Source organism: Chelonoidis abingdonii, chromosome 7, assembly GCF_003597395.2.
Source record: "Chelonoidis abingdonii isolate Lonesome George chromosome 7, CheloAbing_2.0, whole genome shotgun sequence".
NCBI classification, from domain to species: Eukaryota; Metazoa; Chordata; order Testudines; family Testudinidae; genus Chelonoidis; species Chelonoidis abingdonii.
The window spans coordinates 67,084,888-67,109,605 of NC_133775.1; the positions used below are offsets into that span (position 1 = coordinate 67,084,888).

General features: G+C 47.9%; 1 protein-coding gene across 3 annotated transcripts in view; it reads left to right on the forward strand.

Annotated features, from left to right (window-relative positions):
* PACS2 (phosphofurin acidic cluster sorting protein 2) overlaps window positions 1-24,115 on the forward strand; it is a 162,116-nt gene extending 138,001 nt beyond the window's left edge. For 2 of the 3 annotated variants that reach the window (XM_032778311.2, XM_032778314.2), the window contains 4 exons: window positions 4,278-4,413; window positions 10,493-10,719; window positions 22,253-22,366; window positions 23,139-23,668. In XM_032778311.2, coding sequence (XP_032634202.1) covers window positions 4,278-4,413; window positions 10,493-10,719; window positions 22,253-22,366; window positions 23,139-23,257 — 596 coding nt within the window. In that variant the 3' untranslated portion in view covers window positions 23,258-23,668. Of the gene's footprint in view, window positions 1-4,277; window positions 4,414-10,492; window positions 10,720-22,252; window positions 22,367-23,138 lie in introns of all 3 variants that reach the window. The other variant, XM_032778310.2, reaches the window with a different exon arrangement.
* Window positions 24,116-24,718: the final 603 nt, after the last annotated feature.

The following is a 24,718-nucleotide window of genomic DNA, read 5'->3' on the forward strand; positions in this document are numbered from 1 at the left end:
AGCTACATGAGCAGCAATCTTACAGTGGAGGAGCAGCATGGATGCAGCTGTGCCACTGTAAGCTCGCTAGTGTAGACATGGCCTAATAACATGTCCAGCCAGGGATTTGTACCGGCTTCACTAAATCTGTTTTCTAAAGTGCTTTATGCTAAACTGATGCAACTTCTGTGTAGGCAGGGCCCAAGCCTGAGAGATGTTACCCTGAAACATGGATGTCTGGCAAATTCTGCACATGTTAACATGAGAAACTGTCTTGCAAACTTAATTAGAGCTCTGCATGCTTTGTTGGTTCTGTAGGCCAAGCTTATAGCACACCCCAGGGCTTCTGTATCCCTCCATTCCCACCCCCCACAAACTCCCTGGGTGCCACCTTCCCATCCCCCTCTGTTTCAGAGACTCCCTGCAGCCCTCCCACACCTTCCCTCATGCCAGGTCATCTCTGTCCTCCATTTTCCACATGCCAGGGGTTGACCCCTATGTGCCACACTAGGATCCCCCACTCTCCCCACCACCACGGGTTCTCTATCCCCCTTTCCCCCATGCCTGAGGCTCTGTCTGCACCTCCCCCCATGCTTATTCTTTCTCCTTTTCTCTTTCAGGAGGCAAGTATTTTTAAACTCCTGGGAGGATGGGCTGGTTGGAGATAAAGGGTTTTGTGCTGAAATGTGCTAGTGGCTGCCCTCAGCTGCTAGCTTTGCTAACCAGATACCATAGGCACCGTGTGCCATTTCTCCCCTTTTGGCTTTCTGATTTTCACCAAAATCACTAGGTTTCTGCCCACTGATGCTTAGAACATGCCTTGAAATTTTGACATCGATCAGATGCAGCATTAAAAGTTACTGCATTACATCCGGAGAAATGCCATTAAATGGAGTGTGGTAATACTTTGTATTGCACCAACTTCTAGTGGTGAGAGACAGCAAGCTTTTGAGCCACACCCTCAGGGCTGGGAAAGGTGTCACAGCTAAAGACAAGGTGTAACAGATTGTTTAGCATAGGCAGTTAGCATATATTGTAAGGGACCATTCAAGGTGGAATGACCTTGTCATAGGACAAAAAGAGGTGGGGTTGTTGGTGTACCTCATCCACTGCACTGAATGCCCCAGTAACTGTGGGTGAAAGCAGACAATTACTGCGCTGTCAAATGAACTTCACAGGAAAGTGATAAAAGACAAAAAAAAAAAAAAAAAAATCACATCACCGGTGGGTGAACATGTCTCACAGAGTGATCACTCTATCTGGCCTATCAGTCCTCATCCTCAAAGGAAACCTGCACACTTTCAAAAGACAAGACTGGGGAGCTTAAATTCATAACTCTGCTACGCAGACACTATGGCTGTCTACACTGTGCACCTTACAATGGCACAGCTGTGCCACTACAGCTGCACCATTGTAAGGTTCACAGTGTAGCTGCTCTTTGTTGCCCCTGGCAACAAAATAAAACCACGCCAACAAGAGGCGGTAGCTTTGTCACCCGGAGGCTGTTTCCTGACAACAAAGAGCTGTCCACACTGGTGTTTTTGGGGGTGCAATTTATGTCAGTTGGGAGCAGCGGGGGCTTCAAACCCCTGACAGACAAAAGTGCTAGTATAGACAGCTTAAAAATCATGGACTGAACAGAGACATTGGACACACACACACACACACACACACACACACACACACACACACACACACACACACACACACACACCACAAACACAAATCGTCTCGTCTCTCTCTCTCTCTCTCTCTCTCTCTCTTTTTGTCCTATGACTGCAGAGGTGTTAACAGGCCATTCCACCTTGCATGGTCCCTTGCAATATGTGCTATCTATTCTAAACAATCGGTTTCACCTTGCATTTAGTAGTGAGGCTGGAAACATGTTTCCCAGACCTGAATAAGAGCTCTGTGTAGCTCCAAAGCTTCTCTTTCACCCACAGAAATTGGTCCAATAAAAGAACAAGGAGTACTTGTGGCCATGGGTGGCAGGTTTGTAGAAATTTTGGTGCTGCCCAGAACCCACCCCTGCCCGGCTCTGCCCACTCCAAACTCTGTCCCCCCAGCTGCCTAAGGTTCTGGGAGGGGGGTTGGGTAGGGGAAGGAGGTCTGGGGTGCAGGTCCTGGGCTGGGGATTAGGGTGCAGGAGGGGTGCAGGGTGCAGACTCTAGGATGGAGTTTGGGTGCTGGGTGCAGGCTCCAGGCTGGGGCAGGGAGTGGGTATGCAGGAGGAGGTGAGGGATGCAGGCTCTGGGATGGAGTTTGTGGGTGGGAGATGGTACAAAAGGAGGGGGTGCAGGTTTTGGGAGGGAGTTTGAGGGCAGGAGGGGGTGTGTGGGAAGGGGGAGGGGATGCACACTCTGGGAGGGAGTTTGGGGAATGGAGGGGGTGCAGGAATGAGGGCTGAGAATGAGGGGTTCATGATGCAGGAGGGGGCTCAGGGCTGGGGCAGAGGATTAGGGTGTGGGGGGATGAGGGCTCTGGCTGGGGATGAGGGGCTTGGGGCATTGGAGAGGCTCAGGGCTAGGGAGGAAGGGCAGGGTAAGGGCAGCCTGCCCTGCTATTAGTGGAGGAGGGGCACTAGGACCCTAGGGCAGCAGACAGCAGTTGCTACTTGGAGCGGGGCTCCACCTAGGAATGTGCTACTCCGGCAGCACAATCAGGCACGGGAGAGGTGCGTGCTGCTTTCTTGGGCGGGGTGGTGGTGGTGGCAGGCGGGGGCTGGGGGACAGACCCAGATCCAAATATTGGAGGAACTCAGCCCCTGGCCCTGAATATTGCTGGAGCTCGGGCACCACAAAAGAATATAATCTGCTGCCTATGCTTGTGGCACCTTAGAGACTTAACCAAGTACTCCTCATTATTTTTGCTGACACAGACTAACACAGCTACCACTCTGAATCCAATAAAAGACATTCCCTCCCCCACCTTGTCTCTCTAATATCCGAGGACCAGCATGGCTATGACAACGCTGCATACATTAAATGGAATGTAAGGCCTCACAAGCTCCACCAACTCAGTTGGGTGTTGCCTAGATCCCTGATCATGATTTGCCTCTAGTCATGGCTCCGCCACCACTTTGCATATTTAAGTCTGCCAGCACCTTTGGAGGTAGGTAAGTATTAGAACAGCCTGGAAGATGGGGTGCAAAGGCCCAGCAATTAGGTGACTTACCCAGGATCACCCACCAAGTCAGAGGCAGAGGTGGGAGTAAAACTCAAGTGCCCTAAATCTGTCCTTCAGATACGGGTCAAGACAGCTTCTCATACTCCAGTCTCTGGTGTTTTTGTCTACTGCATATCCTTCCAGGGTGCGCCGGTATCCATTTTTCTCTGGGTATAAGAGCCTTCTCCTTTGCATCTCTTCCCATCTGGAACAGCATTCCAACATCTCTACCTCCAGACGCCTCATGTCTGAGGCCTCATAGGGTAGCATCTCATCTCCATGTCTCTTAATTTCTCTCTCCCTCAGCTGTTGTGCTAATTCCTTAGAGAGCTTTGGGAACAGGCTGCATGTTGTAACACCACATTCCTCTTGCTGTACATGGGGGAAGCCTGTCGAAGAGTCTCAAAGCTCTTTACAAACATGAAGATGGGATGGGGACTCCACAGGGCTCCCCTTGTGGAGTTTCCTCCTAATTCCTCCATTAGGAGAGGATGATTTGCCCCCACCCATGGACACGCTATAGATTAAAGCAAGGGGTTGGCTCTCAAACTGTGTGGACACCACTTTGTCCTAGTGGTAAAGGACTAGCCATGTAACCCTCCTGTGTGTTTTCACTGCCTCCTGCCCCCTTTTAAGAGAAGCTCCCAGCAGAGAGGGGCTCCAACAAATGTTACCTTTGTGTGGATTCCCTGCCGGGGTTGAGGGAATGATGTATGTTTCCCCAACCTTCCCTATCTGTCTTGGCCCAACCACCTTATACACAAGAATCCCAGCTCCTGCAGAGAGCCCTAGAAGGGCTGTGGAGGTGGCTGTCCATCTCCCTTCTCCAGTGGAGTTGAGATCTGCATACAGTGTGTTTCCTATAATGAGCTGGGGGAACAATCTGGCCGTAAATGACTCTGCTTCCCAAACCACCAGTGAGATCAGTAAATGGAACAGTAACTTCATTTGACAGATGGGGAAACAAGTTAGATGAGTGGCCCTGGGGGTGCTGTGAAACAGAGGGAGGAAGAGACCATAGCCTACGCGCAAGACTGGGTTCTGCCAAGAGAGACGCTACACTGCGTGGTGTTTGCTAGCAGGAGAACCCAGGTGACAAACACAGACAAACGGTTTGACTCGTTCTCTTTAAGGTGATTCCGATGATGCAGCTCCCTCTAGTTCCAGTGTCCTTTCCTCTACCCCGCCTTCTGTGTCTCCTGCTGTGAAGGAAGCTTCCCCCACCCCACCTTCCTCGCCGTCTGTCACGGGCAGCTTCTCTTCCTCCAGGTAAAGCACCTTCTGCCTCTTTTCTCTCCCTGTATTACCCAAAATACAGTAGAAATGAAATCTCTTTGTAAGAAACAGTGCAGCGCTCCTTCCTCCACATGCAACTCCCATCTCCCCAGTCCTTGGTCATCCCTTTAAATTCTTTTAGCCTAGGCCCTGTGGAGATTAATCCTGCTTCACTTCAGAGGAATTAACTCGTGAATACTGGGAGGGATCAGGAACTGATGGGGGGTCATTGGGGCTTCAAGAGGGTAAGGCTGGATTTTGTTTGCTGCATTTGGCTGGGAGGGGGTCAGGCTGTTTGGCAGAGCGCTTGCCTGCATACATTCATCTGCAGCTTTACCTCAGGTTCTGTTAGTGTCCTCAAAGGGAAGTCTTGTCTTGGAGGTCTCCAGTTGGCCTGGAGACCTAATACTTCATGTCTTGGAGAATGTGTAGAAAGCAGGTATTTCTCCAGGCCTCCTGGTCTACTGCCTTTGGATTTTAGTAAAGCATTTGATACCATCAATCTTAATTCAAGAGTAATCCATGTGATTGTAACTACCGGAGCAAGGGCCATCACAAAGGACAACAGGACACCCCTGGGATCCATGTTAGGGTCTAGCCTTATTAATGTCCTAGATGGAGACGCTCCCTGTATTCGTACAGCACCTTGCAGTCCAGCCTCTTTCTGATTGGGTCCTTGAGGTGCTGCACAATACAAAGAAATAATAATGGTCTAGAAGGAGGGAGTAAGGAGCATGTTAATGAAATTTGCAGATGACAGTAAATCTGGGAGGAGCTGTGAAGACCAGTCCGATAAATAAGAGAGACCAAGGGAGATTAGAAACGTGGGGAGATTAAACTTCGTTTGAAAAATGGCAGCTAACAAAACTAGGAGCCAAATAATCCAGAATGCTCGGGGGGGGGGGGGGGGGGGAGAGGAAATTGGGTGGCAGTAAATTCAGAAGGACCTGGGGCATGTTAATGGAGACTAAATTAAATGAGTTTTGTAGCGCAATAGGGCAACAAAAAGCCAATGTAATTTTTGGCTGGATACACAGATCTCATCCTGAGCTGGGATATAATAGACCCACTCAGTACAGCTGTGATGCAGCTGTGGCATCAGTCAGTTCTGCCTACTTCAGTACTAAAGATATGGAAAAAGTTGAAAGAAGAGCAACACAAATTTGAGTGATCAATAACTCAGAACCATAGGATTTTGGGATGCCAAGGAAATTCCACAAGTCTGGAAGAGTGCTAATGTTGTCAGTATTCAAAGCAGGCAAATGGGATGACCCAGATAACTATAGCTGATTAGCCTGACATCAGTGCCAGGCAAAATAATGGAAAAGTTGATGTGTGATTCAATTGATAAAGAATTTGAAGACAGGAATGTAATTAATCCTAATCAATGTGGTTTTATGAAAAAAAGGTCTTATCAGACAAACCTGATTTTCGTTCTTTGAGGGTTCAGGGCTGGTCAATACAAATAACTGCAAAGATTTAATATACTTGGGCTTTGGTAAGGCATCTGAGTTAGTACTACATGACATTCCGATTAACAGAACAGCACTATACAATATCAATAGAGCACATGTTAAAGGGATTGGGAACTGACTGACAGATGTCAGTGGGAATCTTCATCAAATGAGGCTGTTCCTAGTGGTGTTCCCCAGGGATCGGTAGCAGGCCCAACACTATTCATTATTTTCATCAGTGACTTGGAAGTAAATATAAAATCACAGCTGATAAAATTTGCAGATAGCACAAAGATTGATGGAATAGCAGAGGTCAGGGCAGAGAAATTGGGATTGCTCCGTAAACTGGCCCCTCAAACAAAAAGTTATTTTAAAACAGCCAAATGCAAAGTTATACATGTAGGAACAAGGAAGAGAGGCCATAACTGTAGGGAGGATGGCATCCTGGAAAGCAGAAACCCGGAAAAATATCTAGGGGGTCATGGTGGACGAGCAACTTCACGTGAGCTCGTGTGATGCTGTAGCAAAAATGGCTAATCCAATCCTTGGATGTATAAAGAAGCATAGTGAGTAGCAGCAGTGAGGTGATTTTGCTTCTGTATACAGCAATGGTGAGACCAGTGCTGGAATACTGCATGTCCATATTTTTTAAATGATTAACAAATTGAGCCACAAAAATCATTTGACAGCTAATGAAAATGCTAAGGGCAGGTGTGGTGCTTCTGCTACTGATTATGGGGAGTCTCAATGATTATGGGCAGAAGTTAGCCCTAAAAGCTTATTTTTGTGTGTGTTCTGCTGCTTATGCCCAATGGTGTTAAGTGAATTAAAAGTTACCAACTAAACATCATCTTCAAAAGTGTCAAAATAACACAGGAGTACCAATCTCATTGAAAGTCCATGGGATTTATCGTTTACCTCCCTTCACCAACAACACTTGGGAGGGGAAGCAAGGAGTAGGACAAGTCCACCTCCTCATCCCAGCTGTTTGACTTGTAAGCTCTGAGCTGTAGCATGGCAAGTTAGGGAGGAGGCTGCCAGGAGATGGACAGGCAGAAAAGCAGGGAGGAGGAGAAGCATCTGTCGATGGCTTGCTCAGGTTTGGCGTTCAGTGTGAGTTATGGGAAGGTAATAGAGAAGGGTTGTAGGCGTGTGGCTTGAGTATGACTTCATATGCAAGAGGTGTTTTCCCTAGCGCTGGGATCATTTCAGTGCAATAGCCTATCTGTGCCTCCCCAGGTAGAATGAGATGAACTTGAGTGCAGGGCTCCCTGCTTCATAAGCTTGTCTCTCCCGTTTCATTTTGCCAGGCGCACATTAACTATGGAGGTGCCTCTTTAGAAGGCCATGTTTGTGTTGCTTTCCATTTCTTCGCTCACCAGTGGAGACAGTGGGCGTTTCCTCTGGTGGCAGGTAGTTGGCGAAGGACCAGTCTGGACCAGAGGAGATGGCACCAATATTTTCATAAGGGGGAGGCCTTGTTAGGCATTTTGAGCTGTGTTCAGGCCCATCATGCAGAGGAGCTGGTCCCTTCGGCTGCCATTGATTCCAGTGGAATTTTTCACGGCTTGGCGTTTCTGAAAGTCAGGCCAGTGTCATTCACTATCTAAATCCCCACTTGGCTTCCATTATGCTTCCAAACTTGAAAGCTTTGTTCTTTGTCTCTGTGTTCCCCAGTCCTGTCGTCCTCTGCCAGGAAAAGATGGTAAGAGCCTCGTGCAGAGGCATCTCTTGTCTCAGCCACAGCTCCTGTGGCTATCAGCACAGATGAAGTGAGCTCACACACCCACTGTGGGGAAGGAAGTGGAGGAGGTCGTCTGCAGGGCTCCCTCCATTCCCGACCTGAATTCTGAGTCACCTCACTTTAGTGCTCTCTCTCTAGAACCTGCTTTAGGCCTGGTCCCAGGAGAGATGGCAGAGAGCTCTCTCCAGGACCCCTGCCTCCTCACAGCACCCCCCCTCCTAGTGCTGGGGCCATTGCCTGTGTTTCCAGATGCTCCTCTCCCCTCCTCCCAAGCAGCTTCCAAAGAGGTCCCCTCTTCCGCAGTCTTTCTCTATCTCACCACAAAGTCTCTCTGTATGACTTGTGCCTGAGGTCCTGCCCCTCATTCCCCTTCTTCGTTGGAAGCCTTGTGTCTGCTATGCAAGGAGTGTTTCTCTCACTTCTGGTATGACCCAGCCTCTGGGTCCACAAAGGAGCAGAATACAGGTTACTCATGTGAAAGTGGGGCCCCTAAGACAAGGCCACCCTGGTCCACTCTGTTAATGCTGCACCTGCAATGTGCTACTCCAGCTATAACTGCACCTTGCCCTAAACACTGCTGGGGGATGAGCCTAGGGAGCTGAATCCCTTGAGTCTCATGCCGAATTAGACTGAGACTTCTAGCTTTAGGATACTCCTTGGTGAGGGGAAGATAGTAGTGCTTGTCTGCCCAACAAGTTACTGCACCAGAGTGTGAACCTACCTTCATCCTGGGACTCTCAGTACATTGTAGCCATGTCCCCATGGGAGGTTACTGCGTGGCAGGCTGATGCACTGTACACTCTCATCCTGGCTTGCTGTGCAGTCACTTTCTTTGGATAAGCCAACTGAGGGCCTATGCAGTGAGAGCAGTCAGGCACTGCTGCAGGGCTAGTCTGACTCTCCATAGAGGATCCTGAACTAGAAGCGACCACCAGGGAGTTTAAAGAGAAGTCATGTTTTTAATCTGCTGCTACTTTATCCGATAGGGAGCCTGGTGTCTTGGTTGGATCCCTGAGCCCAATATCTCTTGAGCCCTTTGGTGGTTTGTACTTTCCTCTCCTGAGTGAACCAGAAAGGACTTTTGTGCTAAATCTCCTTCCCTTCCCTTCCACGGACCCCCTCCCCTCAAGGTGGAAGTTGGAAGTACTATACTCTGAAAGGAGCTGTTTCAGCATCATCTGACAGCTGATGCCAGCCTCCTGGGTTGGTGGTAAGAGTCCACCCAGTGACAATGGTCATTCTGGGAACAGACTTGGCATCCATGTCTTGTGTCTGCAGACAGCCTGACTAACATTTCTGTGTCTCAGATACCTCAGTGAGGGCTGCTACCTACTTCATGCAGAGGCTCAGAAGATCCTGTTGCTCCATGGTGGTCCTCTCTGGCCATCTTTTCACACTGAATCTGTTCCTGCTTCTGGCTGGCTTCTGCCTTAGCCAGTCTGCTCAACCCACCTTAGAGCCTGTTCCAGGAGATCCATGGGCTGAGTGGGGAGACGCCTCTGTAGCTTGGTCTGCAGAGCAGCCATCTAGGCCTACATTTTCACTAAGCACTATCGGCTGGATCTGTCTGCATTAGGGTCTGATGAGTTTGCACAGAGTGCCCCAGCCTTAAGGCCATTTTCCAAGGTGTCACCTCAGTGGGGAGTACTCCTTCTTTCCTCTCCCCAACCACCCCCACTGCTCCTGCCACCTCAGCCTGCGAGTTTCCTGCTCCCTCCCTGGGCCATTTTCAGCACTAGGGAGCCAAGCCACAAACTTTCTTCCACTGGCAACTGGGTTTATGTGACTTTGCTCCCCGTGAGACCCTCCTCCCAGGTAGCCCCTGGGGCTGAGGAAATGGGTGGAGTGACTTGTGTAACATAGGCTAAGCAGATTTAGCTGACAGATTTTGGCAGCCATTGGCTGGGAAGCCTAAAGGCGCAAAGTGTCTGAAAGGGGGCACGATTGGTGCCAAATCTCTTGCTCCTGATATGTTGTCTGATGTCAGCAGAAGGGGCCCACACATGCGTCCACTCTGGAGAGCCAAGCCACAGAACAACCATCCACTGGTGAAAAAGTTGACAGTTTTTCTCCACAGGGTCAGTGCATTCTGCATAGCCTTTCCTGTGATCACCTGATATGGCCACCACAGTTGACCATGTTTTATTCATTTGGTCCACCCACTGGCTATTTCTCAACCAATTAACAGATTTATCTTTCATAACTAAGCCCCCCTGTGTACCTAAAATACCAAGCTGGAGTGAGTTTTGCACCATGGTAGGCAAGGTCTGACTTTGGTAGCCCACAGGGGAAAGCAATTGTCAAGCTCAGGATTGTGTTGGGGTAGTGAACTACCAAGACAGGCAATTCTTTTTCCATGGGTTGGACTTTGTGAGCTACACAGCAGATGTGACTCTAGCCAGACTGATTTATAGTGCAGTCACCCAAGAAAGTAACTGGCTAGTCTTTCTGAAGAACGATCTGATAGTTATTTTCAGGATTGCAATTAAAACAAAGGAAAAGGAATTCATTAGAAGTTGCCTGATTAAATATAATTAGTAACAGTGATCCTTGACTCATAAGCCACATAACGGCACTTTCTTGACAATTGTCCTTCATGAGAAGATCTTAACTTCCTTGATCTACCCTTTGATAAGTGGCTAGTTGTTTCTGGGTGCTTACCATTCTCAGGTGCCCATTGTGAGAGACGTCCAAGAGGTCTGACTTGCCGAAGAAGCTGAGCATTGTCCCCTGAAAATCTGTCCACCTTAAGGAATCTCAAGTTGGGTAGCCAGCATCCCTAGTCACTTGTGAAAATGTTGAGTCCTTGATTGTCTTTTTGATGGAAATCCAGTCAATCAGCATATGAAAATGATTCTTTCCTCCCATCTTTTAGCCAGACTGTTGGTGCTGAGCTGATGGGACTGCAGGTGGATTACTGGATTGCAGCTCAGCCCATGGAGAAGAAGAGAGACCCAGAAAAGAAGGACCCTTCCACTGCCAAAAACACACTCAAATGCACTTTCCGGTCTCTCCAGGTCAGCAGGTTACCCACGAGTGGGGAGACCACCAGCACTCCAACGATGTCAATGACAGTTGTGACAAAGGAAAAGAACAAAAAGGGTAAGGGGGGGGAGAGGATTGCTGACATGTGAAAGGTGGACAGTTGTACTCATCCTGGCTTTCCGGGTCTGCCCAGGTTCACTGTATGATATCTTAACAGAAGAACTTGCTCCCCAGCCCTGAGATGCCATGTTTAGGCCTGCTGGCTTGTGGCCCTAGAGGCGACCTTATTTTTGTGTTATGGGGAGTGACTCCCCGTGTTGCTGTGTTTGGTGCCAGCGAATCACACCATGTTGGGTAGGTCTCATGATCTGCCTTTGCCCCTGTGAAATAAAAGCTGATTGCTGTACCATGAGTTAAGCCAAGGCCCCTGAATAATTGAACACACAACAAATCATGAGCCACGCAATCTCGCAGGTGGACTTTGGCTGGGTTTTTGAGGTGCGGTATTTTTGTTCTTCCTTATCAACCCCAAGCATTCATTAAAAACAATATCTTGCCCTTTCTGTTGCAGTGCCATTTCTTAAAGAACTCTATGCACTGTTGCTCCATTAGCTTTAGACTTGCAGAAAACCTTTTCCAGGCATGGGTGTCCAAATTTTGCCATAATGGATCTGTCGGTGGTCTAAAGATGGCTAATACTTGACATTTAAGATGAAGATATCCCTCATGCACCTAGGCAGCTGTACAGTTGTGAGTATTGCTGGGCATCAGCTGAAGGCCTGAAGCACGAGATTGAATTGCTCTGTTCATTATTGCAGGTACAGATGTATTAATGGTCATACAACTATCCAGCCCTTGTGTTGGACTCAGTATCATCCTGTACCCTTGTTAGACGATTTCACAGCAGTGATTAATAGAGACTATACCCTTACAGCTGGTTTACACAAGAAATCTATTGTGAAACAGGACCCAGTGTGAATTTAAAGCGATGGATTAATTGGAAGTGGATTAAGTTAAAGGCACTCTTGGTGTACTATATGAGCATCCACCCAAGGAGCTAGTGCGGAATAGTAATTCAGGGCTGTTTTTCTCATGTAGACAAGCCTTGGGATTCCCACTATCTGTTTGTTGGGCGAAAGGGTTGGAGGCGAAGGAGGATGAGGAGGTGGTGGTCATAGGGCAAGGTATGGTTAGTGGAGGGAGGGTGAGAATGAGAAAGTGTGAGAAGAATGTGGAGAAGAGGAGGGTGGGGCTGGTTAAGAGGGTACAGCAGTTGTGCTGCTAGTATTCAAGTGAGAGTATGTCACAGCTCCCCCTCGCCCCCCCCCCCCGTTCCCCCTTTGAGGGTGTTCTCACACCTACAGGCTTCAGTCCAGTCTTCTCTGTTAAGGACCTGCTTGCTGGAAACCCACCACCAAAATGTGCTGCCTCTGGTGTGGGGGGAGCAGCACAGAGAACTTGCTACACTTCTTGGGTCTTCTGATCATCTCTTCCTTTTTTCCTTTGCAACTCCCCCGTCTCCCAGTACGATGCTACCGGCCAGCCCATGTTCCTTCCAGCTGTTAGAAGTCCTCTGTCTACCTCCCGGCATTTCCCAGCTCAACACAGAACATACCCGTCCCCCACTCAGACAAGGACCAGGCAACCAGGACGGTCCATGGAAGTGCCAGGTCTCCCAGTTCCCTCATTCTCAGAGCAGAGCGCTCTGACAGGCAGCTGAGTGCAGAAGCCCTGGTGACATGGGCTCTTCCATCACTTCCCCTTGGACAAGGAGGGACCATAGCATAACTGTGCCTGTGAGAATGAGTCTGAGGAGGAGAGCAATATGCTCATTCCCACCAGGGTGAGTCAGAACAGCCTCAGTGCAATCTTCCACAAAACTTGGGTCAGCCCTAGAGAATCCACTAGCAAATGTGAGAGGTTCACTGCTCTCCTAGGGGAGCAACCAGGAGTGGGTCCATTCCTGAACAAGTGCTGTGTTCCGAGTGTCCATTCACAAATGGAAGCCAGGGACAGCATGGGCTGGCTGGACTCACGGCACTGAGGACTGACCTCCCAGACACGTCCCCCCATGCTGAGGACGGCACACTATCAGATCAGACATCACCACCTTGGTAGACTCTAAACAGCAAGGGGAGACAAGCAGGGTAGTGATGGAGGCCAGCCAACCCCTCCACTGGAAGGAAACCTGCCCATGTGAGGGTACAGAGCCCCATGGCAGACTGGCTCAGCAGCAGAGATGGACCGACCCAAACAAAGAGTAGATCAGTGGGTGCTCAGCTGGGTGGTATACCTCAGGGAAGTAGCAGTGGGAGAACTCTGGGTAGGACCATCTCTTCCCTGAAGAAACGTGGTTCCAAGACTCCAAAGCATGCAGCCCTTCCCACCCCAGCCTGCAGAGAGCTGGGTCCTGTTTCAAACAACAAAGAGACTCATCCTCTTCCGTCTCTTCACTGGCCCCACAGGAGACAGGACAGAAATCAAATCCAGCCAAAAGTCAGAAGGAAGCGCACATCCCTTCTTCCTTCCCAGGTGGGTCCCTGTGCACTGTTGACTTGCCCTGGGGAGGAAGATCAGTAAAAACATGAGGAATCTGATGTGTGCACTCCTTCCCTCCATCCCCGAGCATTTACCCCTATGCCTCAGAGGGCAGTTGCAGCCCTGGGACTCCAGGCGGAGAGGAAGAGGCACAACCTCTGTCTGAGAGAGATTTCCCCCACCACTCCCCAGAGGGCATGGCTTGCCGCTGAACGTGGCTGCAGAAAAGAAGATTCAGGCTGAAGCATCTCCATATGGGGCACTCTTGAGTAAACCACTTGCCATACCTCACAGATCATCGTGGTGATTCACTTCTGACACGACTGTGGTAGAGGAAGGGGTCTCTTTCTCCTAGGGCTTGAAAGTAGAGGATGCCCTAGGACTGTCTCATTGGCACCCCAGGCTTCATGGGCCTCTATCTCTCGCTCCAGGACAATCTGTTATGGCACAGGAACAGGCACCAAGAGGATTGGTCTCCAAATGTCATCAACAGTCTCTGATCACTCAATGTCACTGCCATGTCTTTATCTGCAGACATATCAGCAGGCACATCAGAGAGCCCAGCAAGGGCAATGGCAGCTCATCTGTTTTCAGGCACAGCCTGGGGCTACATATGTGGTCTGGAGACTCTGGCTCAGCAGCTTCTGGGTTTAGCGGAGACCCACTGCAGGCTATGTATGTGGTCTGGAGACTCTGTCTCAGCAACTTCTGGGTTTAGCAGTGATCCACTGATCTCTAAAATAAATTGGGAATGCAGTTTTGTACTGCAGGGGAAAAGATGTCCCACAACCTTTTCTCCAGCTCCAAAAAGAATTTGGACAATGCACATAATTGACCATGGATCCCCCCTTCACCAGTCCTCCAGAAGGGACTCGGATTGACTGGAGGAAACTACACTTTCAGCAGAGGATGAAAAGTATGACAGGACATCAATGCCTCCTTGCCCTCTTCCAGGCAACACCAACATTGCCCAAGGAGGACCAGAGACAAGCCATTGGTGGCAGGCCTGCCATCTTCCACCCCAGGAGAGAACACGCCTTACGAGACGAGTGGGTACTGAAACCTGTCCTTACACAACACCCCCGGAACTGACACCAGTGTAACCGCAAGATTCATTCTGAGTATGTCTACACTATGGGATTATTCCAATTTTACAGAAACCAGTATTTGGAAATAGATTGTATAAAGTCAAGTGCACGCGGCCACACTAAGCACATTAATTCGGCTGTGTGCGTCCATGTACCAAGGCTAGCGTCAATTTCCGGAGCGTTGCACTGTGGGTAGCTATCCCATAGCTATCCCATAGTTCCTGCAGTCTCCCCCGCCCACTGGAATTCTCGATTGAGATCCCAATGCATGATGGGGCAAAAACAGTGTCACGGGTGATTCTGGGTAAATGTTGTCAGTCAATCCTCCCTCCGTGAAAGCAATGGCAGACAATCATCTCGCGCCCTTTCCCCTGGATTGCCCTTTTTTTCAGCCTTTTTTCACTGTCACCGTATGTCTACTGGATGTGGCTAACAGACACGGTACTGCAGCACTACACAGCAGCATCGCTTTGCCTTTTGCAAGTTAGCAAAGATGGTTACCAGCCCTACTGTACTGTCTGCTGCTTTGCAAGTTGACAGTGACGGTCTGCTGCTGTCATGGGTGCTCCTGGCCGGCCTCAGTGAGGTCGGTTGGGGGCACATGGACAAAAATGGGAATGACTCCCAAAGTCATTCTCTTCTTTAAGTTTTGTCTAATGGAGAGTCAGTCCTGCCTAGAATATCAGGCAAACCTACAAAAGAACCAGAGTGGCAAACAGCCGCTCTGGGTCAGAGCCCCAGACATCCTGCAGAAATGATGAGCTGCATGCCATTCTAGGGGGTGCCCCTGCAACAATGCCACCTGTTGCTTCCCTCCTCCCATACCCCTCCTGGGCTACTGTGGCAGTTATCCCCCCATTTGTCTGATGAAGTAATAAGAAATGCATGAATAAGAAACACTGCCTTTATTGCCTCTGCAAACAGAGATCAAAGCGGGGAGGGGAGGGCAGCCTCCAGCTGCTATGATATTCCAGGCAGGAGTGAATCTCCATCAGACAAAGCTTAAAGAAGAGAATGACCTGGGAGTCATTCTCACTGTTGCCCAGGCGCCCCCGGCCGACCTCACCGAGGCCAACCAGGAGCACTCATGGAATGATGATGACGGATACCAGTCATATTGCACCGTCTGTCATCAGGAAGGGAAGGGGATGCTGCTGTGTAGCGCTGCAGCACTGCATCTGCCAGCAGCATCCAGTAGACATTCGGATGACAGTTGAAAAAAGACGAGAGGACTTTTCCTTGCTTTTCACAAGAAAGGGGGACAAACATATACCTGAACCACCATGACTAATCGCTTTTGACCTTCAGGCTTTGGGAGCTCAAGCCAAGAATTCAATGGTTTTGGAAGATGCGGGAACGTGGATAGCTACCAGTCGCAGCATCGCCTCCCTCCTTGAGCGTCCTTTCCATTCCTTTGCTTTCTGATATGCCTTGTTCTCAGCTCCTTAAGTTCGGCACTGTGTTTAGTCCCTGTTTGGCCCCTGTCCCATTCATAGCCTTGGAGATTTTATTCTCAAATGTTTTTTGGCATTTCTCGTCTATGGAATGGAGTTTCTGATAGAACAGATTCATCTCCCAATACCATGAGTCAGTTCAGTGATCTCCCATATCGGTCATGCGGTAGCTCTTTTGTTGAATCTGGGACTAGCAATGGTCATCTGTCTGATCAGCGCTCCACTGCTGGGCCAAACAGGAAATAGAAATTCGAAAAGTTCGCGGGGCTTTTCCTGTCTACTTGGCCAGTGCATCTGAGTTCAGATTGCTGTCCAGAGTAGTCACAATGGTGCACTGTGGGATAGCTCCCAGAGGCCAATACCGTCGAATTGTGGCCACACTAACCCTAATGCGAAATGGCAATACCGATTTCAGCGCTACTCCCCTCGTTGGGGAGGAGTACAGATATCGATATTAAGAGCCCTTTATATCGAAGTAAAGGGCTTCGTTGTGTGAACAGGTGCAGGGTTAATTCGGTTTAATGCTGCTAAATTTGAGATAAACTCGTAGTGTAGACAAGGCCTCTGTCTCTGATGTACAGGGACTGCAGACCCTTTCTCCGAAGAGTTCTCAGGGACATACTAATCATCCACAAGCAATCAGTGGGTCTGTGGGCAGTACTGGGCCAGAAATACTCTCATAGCATAAAAAGCACACACTGTTCCACATGGTGACGTAGCATGCCATAGCAGCAGGAATGCTGCCTAACAAATTCAGGGACCAAAGCACCTGCCAGAGATTCCTGTGCTGCATTTGTGATAGAGCAATGGTCTCCTTTGCGTCCAGTCTTCACAAAGATGGAGATCCTTGTGGGACAGCTCCAGGCCAGGTGGCGTGCATTTGTTTCCCTGTATAGATGACATTCTCATTAAGGCCAGAACGAAGAGGGAATTGGAGGAGGCCACAGAAACAGTGATAACTCTCCCAGTTGAGCTGGCAGGATCTTTATTTAGGTACAAGTAGAGATGTGCTTCAGAAAGGTGGGAGGAGACCTGGTCATTCATACAGACCCAAAAGACTGACCAGTGCACAGTCTCCCCAGACTGTTAGGTTGATAGTCAGCTGCTTGGAGAGCTTTCATGTGTGTGAGAGGCTTAGATTCAGAATGGATCACTAGGACCCGTCACACTCAAACATGAGCAAGAAATGGTCTCCCTCAAAACTTAGGAGGGGACCAGGCTGATGGAAGTGCCACAAAAAATAAACCCACTCTGCTGACTGGAGGTGGGTGGGGGAACCCCTACCCCAGATAGCCATTAAGGCCAATTGCAGCCTGGCAGGCTTGGGGCCAGGAGTTTCCATACACAAGTTGAAGCCAGGAACATTGACTGGCTGAGGATTGACCTCGTAGGTGTGTCCCCCATGCTGAGGATCGCATGTGATAATCCACCAAGGGGATATTGACCTTGGATAAACAGCAAGATAAGACAAGCAACACACTAGAGGCCAGGCGACTGCTCAGTTGGTCTGAAAGCACCTGTGCATACGCAGGGCACTAAGCACCGAGGCGAGGGGCTCAGCAGGAGAGATGGAGCAAAAGGGTAAATGGAGAATGAGAGATGTACAGCTTGGGTATAGTGTGCCCCATGGAAGCACCAAGGAGAGCTGTTTGTCCTGCAGCAAACAACTAGACAAGGAGATCTTATTTCAGGAGCCCTGATGTGAGTCTGCTGCAATGGTCCCCTGCCAAGAGTGCTACTGTGGATCAGAGTCTAGAGGCATCAGGGACTCTGATTGCGCCAGGGAGGATGTGGATGTTGGAAATAATGGGAACAAGAACATGGTCCAGTGAAACTACTGACTCAGCTGAGGATTGATCTCACATCTCCATCCTTCCAAGCTAAACTATACAGCAAAGATCAATGTGTAAGGGATACTGACAAAAGGCTATTGGTGCCTATTAAAAGGCTGTCAGCCTCAAGAATGCAGTCAGCCATGGCAGTATGCTCCCATGCATACGAATCTACTTCAGCTACTGGTGTAAGGGGGGAGGAAGGGCTCAGTGTTTATCACTAGGATCCTCTCAGCTCCCTGACAGAGTGCAGTCTGCAGAGAGGAGCTCTGATCCAGATTAATCAGACCTGCAGGTTTCAAAGAGGTGCCATCATCCTTGGGAAGCCTCCAGTTCACATGTGCCCCACCTAAAGTTTAAACTCCGTTCTCCAGAACCACCTTTCCAACCTAGGAGCTCAGTCTTTCCTCTGTTCCCTGTGAGGCTGTAAACACAGGAATATTTCAAAAAGGAGAAGGATTGGTGGGGACCTGTCATGAATAGATAGTTAAGGGTTAATGTTTCTTTCACCTGTAAAGGGTAAACAAAGAGAACCAAACACCTGACCAGAGGACCAATCAGGAAACAGGATTTTTTCAAAGCTGAGGGAGGGAATGTTTGGGTCTGTTGTCTGGCTCTGCTATGGAGGGGTTTTTCTATCTTCAAGCTTCTATCTTCAGTTTCAAGTTGTGAGACAAGGTAGAAAACAATCGCTGTGTGTTGTTTTTTTGTATTTACAGTGTGTAGTTGCTGGAATGTTTTAAATTGTATCTCTTTTTGATAAGGCGTTGTGGTAATCTAGCTCTCCAGTCCCGACCTGACTACTATGCGTCAAATCTGGTCCTGTCCCAACCTGGACTTTTTGCGTCCAAAATTCTGGGGGTTTACCTGAAACTCCCCAGCTCACTACCAGCTGGATATTCTCGCTGCCCCAGATCAGGAATTGATGGCGGCCTGATCCCCCCTTTCCTCTCTCTTGTGTCCAACCTTCCTTGGGGGGACACCCAGATTCCAAATCCTTGGATGGTAAAGCAGGGGAAAATCCCTTCCCACCCTCCTTCAGGCTTGCCAAGAAACTGTTTCTTGCTTCCCAAGGATAAGCGTTCTTCTACCCTCAGGACATTGAGATCAACAATACCACAGCTTGGCTTTGCCTTTCCCGTGCCTGCGCTTCCCGTGAGGGAGCAGGGTCCTGATACAAGTGATTCTTTTTCTCTTCCCCGTAGCCTGCTCTTCCTGAAGCAATAGGAAATAGCCACAGCCTGGTGTTCCTTCCTTTGCCTCCTAGGAAAGAAACTTCACACGTTTTTAAAGAAAAGTTGATATAAAAAAGAAAGAAATATATAAAACAATAATCTGCATTAGAACTCAATACAGGCTCTTGCTTATAGATATGAAGAACAGTCTGATTTTCAAAGATAGCCCGATTAACCGTCACCAATCCCATACATGTAAATACAACCCAGTCTCATAGCCGAATTGTGGGGTTCCTTTGTACTCACAGCATGATGTAGGAGACACTTGGAGATAAGATGCGTTGGGGAAGCTTGACTCACAAGCGCGAGAACAACAAAACACAGCCTCCAATCTATTCGTACAACCCAAAGTTCCTAATAGCGAATTGCTTTGGGTTCCTTTGTACTCCAAGACTTTTGGTATAATATTGGAAATAAGAAGGATGTAGGAAGGAAACCTTGTTACCACAGCCAAAGAAACAAAAGAGCGCTGAGTATACAATTCCCGCCCTGACTTTAAACAATCCAGTTCTCTGATTGGTCTCTGGTCAGGTGTTTGGTTCTCTTTGTTCCCCCTTTACAGGAAAAAAGAATAGCCCTACCCTTACTATCTAATTCTTGACAGCTGTTATTTATTTTTCTTTTAAGCAATAGCCCTGTTGTCACTTTAATACAGAGATTAATTTTTTGTCTTTTTCTTTCTTTTTTATATAAAGCTTTTTTGTTAACTTGTTGACTTTTCTTTTTCTAGTTATGGCAAGAGGATAGGAATCTCTGTGCCAGGATTACTGCCTCTCTCAGGGAAAGACTGGGAGGGGGGAAAGAAGGAGGGGGAAGGTAAATTGTCCTCTCGGTTTTGTGTTTCAAGGGATTGAAGCAGGGAAATCTCCTAGTATATCTAGGGCGGGAAAATCTGGGAGGAAGTAAAGAGCAGGAAGGGAAATGGTTTATTTCTCTTTGTTTTAAGAATCCAAGGGATTTGGGTTCTTGGGGTCCCCAGGGAAGGTTTTGGGGGGACCAGAGTGTACCAGGCACTGGAATTCCTGGTTGGTGGCAGGCTGTCAGATCTAAGCTGGTAATTAAGCTTAGAGGGGTTCATGCAGGCACCCAGATTTTTGGACGCTAAGGTCCAGATTTGGGAAAGATGCTTAGGATAGGAGCCTAACAATGTTTGAAGTTTAGGTGTTGGAGGGGTGTGTGTGGAGGGGGGCGGAAATACTGGAAAGCCAGGAAATTACACTTTCTGGGAAACCTGTTACCAGTGAGAGGCACTTCTAGAATTCCTTTTTCTTCAGAAGTCTTCTACAACAGCTCCCCACTGGCCCCGTGCATGGACCTGAAAAATTTTTCCAAGAGTTGGGGATGTCCCTCACCAAAGGCTCTTACATAAATTAAGCTATCATGGGATAAAAGGAAAGCTCCTTTCATGGATTGAGAACTGGTTAAAAGACTGGAAACAGAGGGTAGGACTTAATGGTAAATTCTCAGAATGGAGAGGGGTAACTAGTGGTGTTCCCCAAGGGTCAGTCCTTGGACCAATCCTATTCAACTTATTCATAAATGATCCGGAGAAAGGGGTAAAAAGTGAGGTGGCAAAGTTTGCAGATGATACTAAAGTGCTCAAGATAGTTAAGACCAAAGCAGATTGTCAAGAACTTCAAAAAGATTTCACAAAACTGTTATTGAAATATTGGGTTTGCTTAGCTGAGAGCTAATAACAGCTTGATAGGGATAAGGAAAAGATGCTTTATTTTGCAGAAGAAAGGAGAGTTTTGTAGCTTGGTACAAAAAACTTTAATACAAAAATTAAGAATTTTTTATATACATTTACATATAGGCTTTGGTTGTGCTAGCATTTGATTGGTGGTTAACAAACTTTGCATTTTTGCAATTTGCTTAGCAAAAACTAGCTAAGAACCAGCTTTAATTGCTTTAAAACTGATAAGGGGAGATAGTTTAAAAATTTAGGGTACTGTGTTTGTGAGGCTTTTGCTTTTTTTTATTGGCTGTTTATAAGCTGTTAAGGGGGGCTATTAGTGATTTTTATAGTTTTTTTTTGCTGGAGGGGCTGACAATCTGGGTTGTTAGATTGTCAGGCCCGTTATGTAATTTGCGATTAAGCTGGAGGGATAGATACTGGTTTTTTGTATGGGCAGCAGAGTTTTTAGTTACAGCATTACAGAGATAGTTTGCACATTGCATTATTATTTAAATAATATATAAGAAAAACAGAAAATAATTTATTTAATAATTGTACGGAAGAGGCCAGTAAATTATGACCCAAGGTCTGGGAGGAGATGGATGGCAGGAGTGAGATCACTTGATCATTATCTGTTAGGGCCACTCCCTCTGGGGCACCTGGTATTGACCACTGTCGGTAGACAGGATCCTGGGCTAGATGGACCTTTGGTCTGACCTGGTACGGCCGTTCTTATGTTCTTATGTTATATCAACTGCCATATTGCAATGGACTGTGAATACATCAAATCTCCACTGCTTAGTCAAATTGTGCTATCAGCGCTTGGTTTGAAAATGCGCTGTATTGTAGCAAATGGCTTTGGCTATTCAATAGCTGGTAACTTTTTCTCTCGAAGGGATCTACTCTTGCAATGAGCTCTGCATGGGTGCCCCATTGCAGTGTTGGGCCAGAGTTACTGCTGAGCAGATGCCACATCACTCAGGCTGGGGTGTCAGTGGTGCAGGAAGTGCCATCCTCCAGATCAGACATGAACTGCAAGGCCTGTCCAAGTTTTCGGAGCCTTGTGACATGGTATATTCTGTCTGGGGACTTAAGGCTGTGCACCTAATAAGCTCCTACATGGAATTTGCCCAGCTGGATTCAAGGGTGTTCATCTCCAGTTTGGAGCGGAGCCTCCCTCTCCCTTCAGATTGTTAATGCAGATGGATCCTTAGACCTTTTTCAGAAGGGCTTCCTAACCTTTCCCTTCCCTGGCCAGTTACTTTATTTGCAGGAGCTCCCTTATCTCAGCTGTCCCTTTGAGCAGCTGTTGACCTGGTGTTTGTGTAGTGAATATGCACTAGTTGCCATATTCAGCTGTAAGTGAGGATAACATCTGGGGCTTTCTGCTCTAGAAACTTTTTGCAATAAGCAAGAATCTCCATGGAAGCATAGTAGATTTTATATCATTCGAGCCAACCACTGAAGCTTGCAGTGCACAAGGGTGGAGTTTTATCTTAATAGAGTGGATATTTCCCCAGCAGGGGAATTGCCCCAGGGGGATGAAGGGGAGGCTTATAGCATTGAAGACTTTCAGAGGCAATATGAATTGCTTTGGGGCTCTAATAATGCCCAATTAGTCGGACCCAGTTTGTAAGGTGGCAATGCTTGGTAAGTAATCCTGTGAACTGGAAATATTAATAAGCATGGGCAGGGGGAGTACCTGGCCAGTCAAACTCCTGGCAAAGAGGAAAGTTCAGGCTTCAGTGTATTTTTACCTAATTGTTTCAGGATAACTTCTTGCAGCTGGTAGAGATTAAACATGTTTGGTTTGGTTTTCTTCTAGTGATGTTTTTGCCCAAGAAAACAAAAGACAAGGAGATTGAGTCTAAGAGTCAATGCATTGAAGGAATTAGTAGATTGATTTGCACAGCAAAACATCAGCAGAATATGCTGCGGGGTAAGTGCTGAATTATTGCATCATTTCTGATAGTAAAGGGGAGCATTTTATTGCTAATTATGGCTCTAATGCCTGTAAGCCAGCCATCTCAGTGCTTGACCACGACGTGCTAGTCTGTGACACAAAGCAGACTTGAACCTGGTGGATCTGTCTACAGGAGGATTCTGCCATCATGGGAAAATCCACAGATGGCATAGAGCCAGCCAGCCACTAAACCTTAGGTTCTCAATTTGGGAGTTACAAACAGGTCTCGGGGGCACAACAACCCTCTTTTTCCTTTGTAGCTAGATGGGAGAGGAGTCCCAGAAGTTTTATGTTGTAACATGGGCTCACTGTTGGGAAAAGGTTGAGAACCACTGTTCTAAACTCTTCTGGGTTATAGGTGTTGATTCTGGAACAAACCAGTGATCCATCTTGTTTGCTCTGGTTGTGGCCTCTACCTGATGCTAGAGAGGAAGAGGAGGATTTCTCCATAATGCATGCAGCTGGTCGACAATAATTTCCCACTGTTGAGGGTGGGCAGGGAGATGACTGGTATCTTTCCCAATCCAGCTGCTGAGCCATTTTCATTTGATCTTTAGGGCAGCAGAAGAATTGACTGGGCCTTCTTCCTAATCTTTCTACTATCTAGCTGTCAGTGCAGCATCTGTTTCCTGTACTGACTGAGGAAGGATGATGTGATGGCATTGAATTCTGGCATAGGGATTCTCCAGTGTGACTGTCTTGCTGGGTGCTTTTTGACCTGCTTCCTTGTTCTATTCTTCCCCTGCAGTCCTAATTGATGGCGTAGAGTGGAACGATGTGAAGTTCTTTCAGCTGGCAGCACAGTGGTCCTCCCGTGTCAAGCACTTTCCCATCTGCATATTCGGACACTCCAAACCTAACTTCTAACCGCTTTCAGCAGGGCGGCTTTCTGCCTGTATGGAGACTGCACACCCAGGAGCCAGGAATCTGAGTGCCAACTCTGACTCAAGTCTGCTTGCTCTCTCCTGCAGATTACTTACAGATGCATCTGGATTACTTCTGCATTACTTTTTTCTATTAATTCTTAAGTTTACTACAAGGGAAGGAAATCCCTTGAATAAAGCAAAAACCAGTCTTAAGTAGAAATGTACCGATAACATGGAAATTACTGGGAGAACCTCCAGAACTGGGGTGACCTGCCGAAGAACTTAAGAGCAGATAGCTGGATAACTGCACTGCTTATTAACCTGAAACCTCCTGGGTGTGTTTGCGGCTGAGTGTTCTGGATTGGGCCTGAATGGTTTTTGAGGGGCAAGTGGGAGGTAGCGGGAGAATTAAGTGTTTAACTCTTCCGCTCCCCCCTCCCCACCACCACCACCCTGACTTCACATGAAGAAAGTAGAGCCTGGTTCATCACCAGATAGTTCAGATACCAAGAATGTGAAATACATTGCGCTGTCTGCCAAAAACCAAGCTAATAACTGAGGGAAACCCCAGGATTCTCCACAGGTGAAGAAATGCCAGAGGGTCATTGTTTTAAGGCCAGCTACTGAAATAAGCAGGCATGTTCACTCTCATGCCTGATTCAGGTTGGGCAGAGACTGAAATACAAAGTATGAAATGTCTGTCTGAGGAATCCCATTGCTCCAAGTCCATCCCAATAACCCAACCAAGCCAGTCACAACACCCCTGGAGCTGGATTTGAAGGACACCAGTTCAGTGGGGTTGTTGCTATTTAGATTTTCACACAGATTATGTACATCAATAAAACCTTGCCTGGGCTCTCAAGAGAATGGATTTTTACAGGTGCAGATTTTTTTTAATGCTTTTAAAAAAGATTAAGTTGCTAAAAAAAGATAACAGGAAAGATGAGCTGCTGTCTAATGAGTCAGGCATTAGTGTACTGGCTAGTTCCTGTGCCCCTTGGGCCCTTACACATGAGCAGCTGCATTTTACACCAGCTACATGCACACCCGCACAGCAAAAGCGCATGTGCATGTGAAAGCACATACAATACCAACTCGCAGCAAATGTGCCACCTGCATACGTACATCTTCTAGGCAGTGTGTACAAGGTTCCCCGCAACACTCCAGATGGGAATCCCTTGTTTGGGGGCCCCCTCCAGCCATGCAAGGATCTGCTGCTGCTATTTCTGAGGCAGGAGGCCAGGTAGCAAAGCCAGCTCTGAAAGCAGAGACAGAGAACTTCAGCTTGTCTGGACTGCGCTGGAATGCCTCATGCACGGATTGTGTCATCTGAGGGGTCTCTCAACTATTCTAGTTCTTTGACTCCAGCACAATGCACTGTTAGCCAGTTGGGCCATGTGCCAGCTTAGGATCCATCCTCCCAGGGGCCGAGGGGCCTGCCACAGAAAATGAGGGTGGAGGA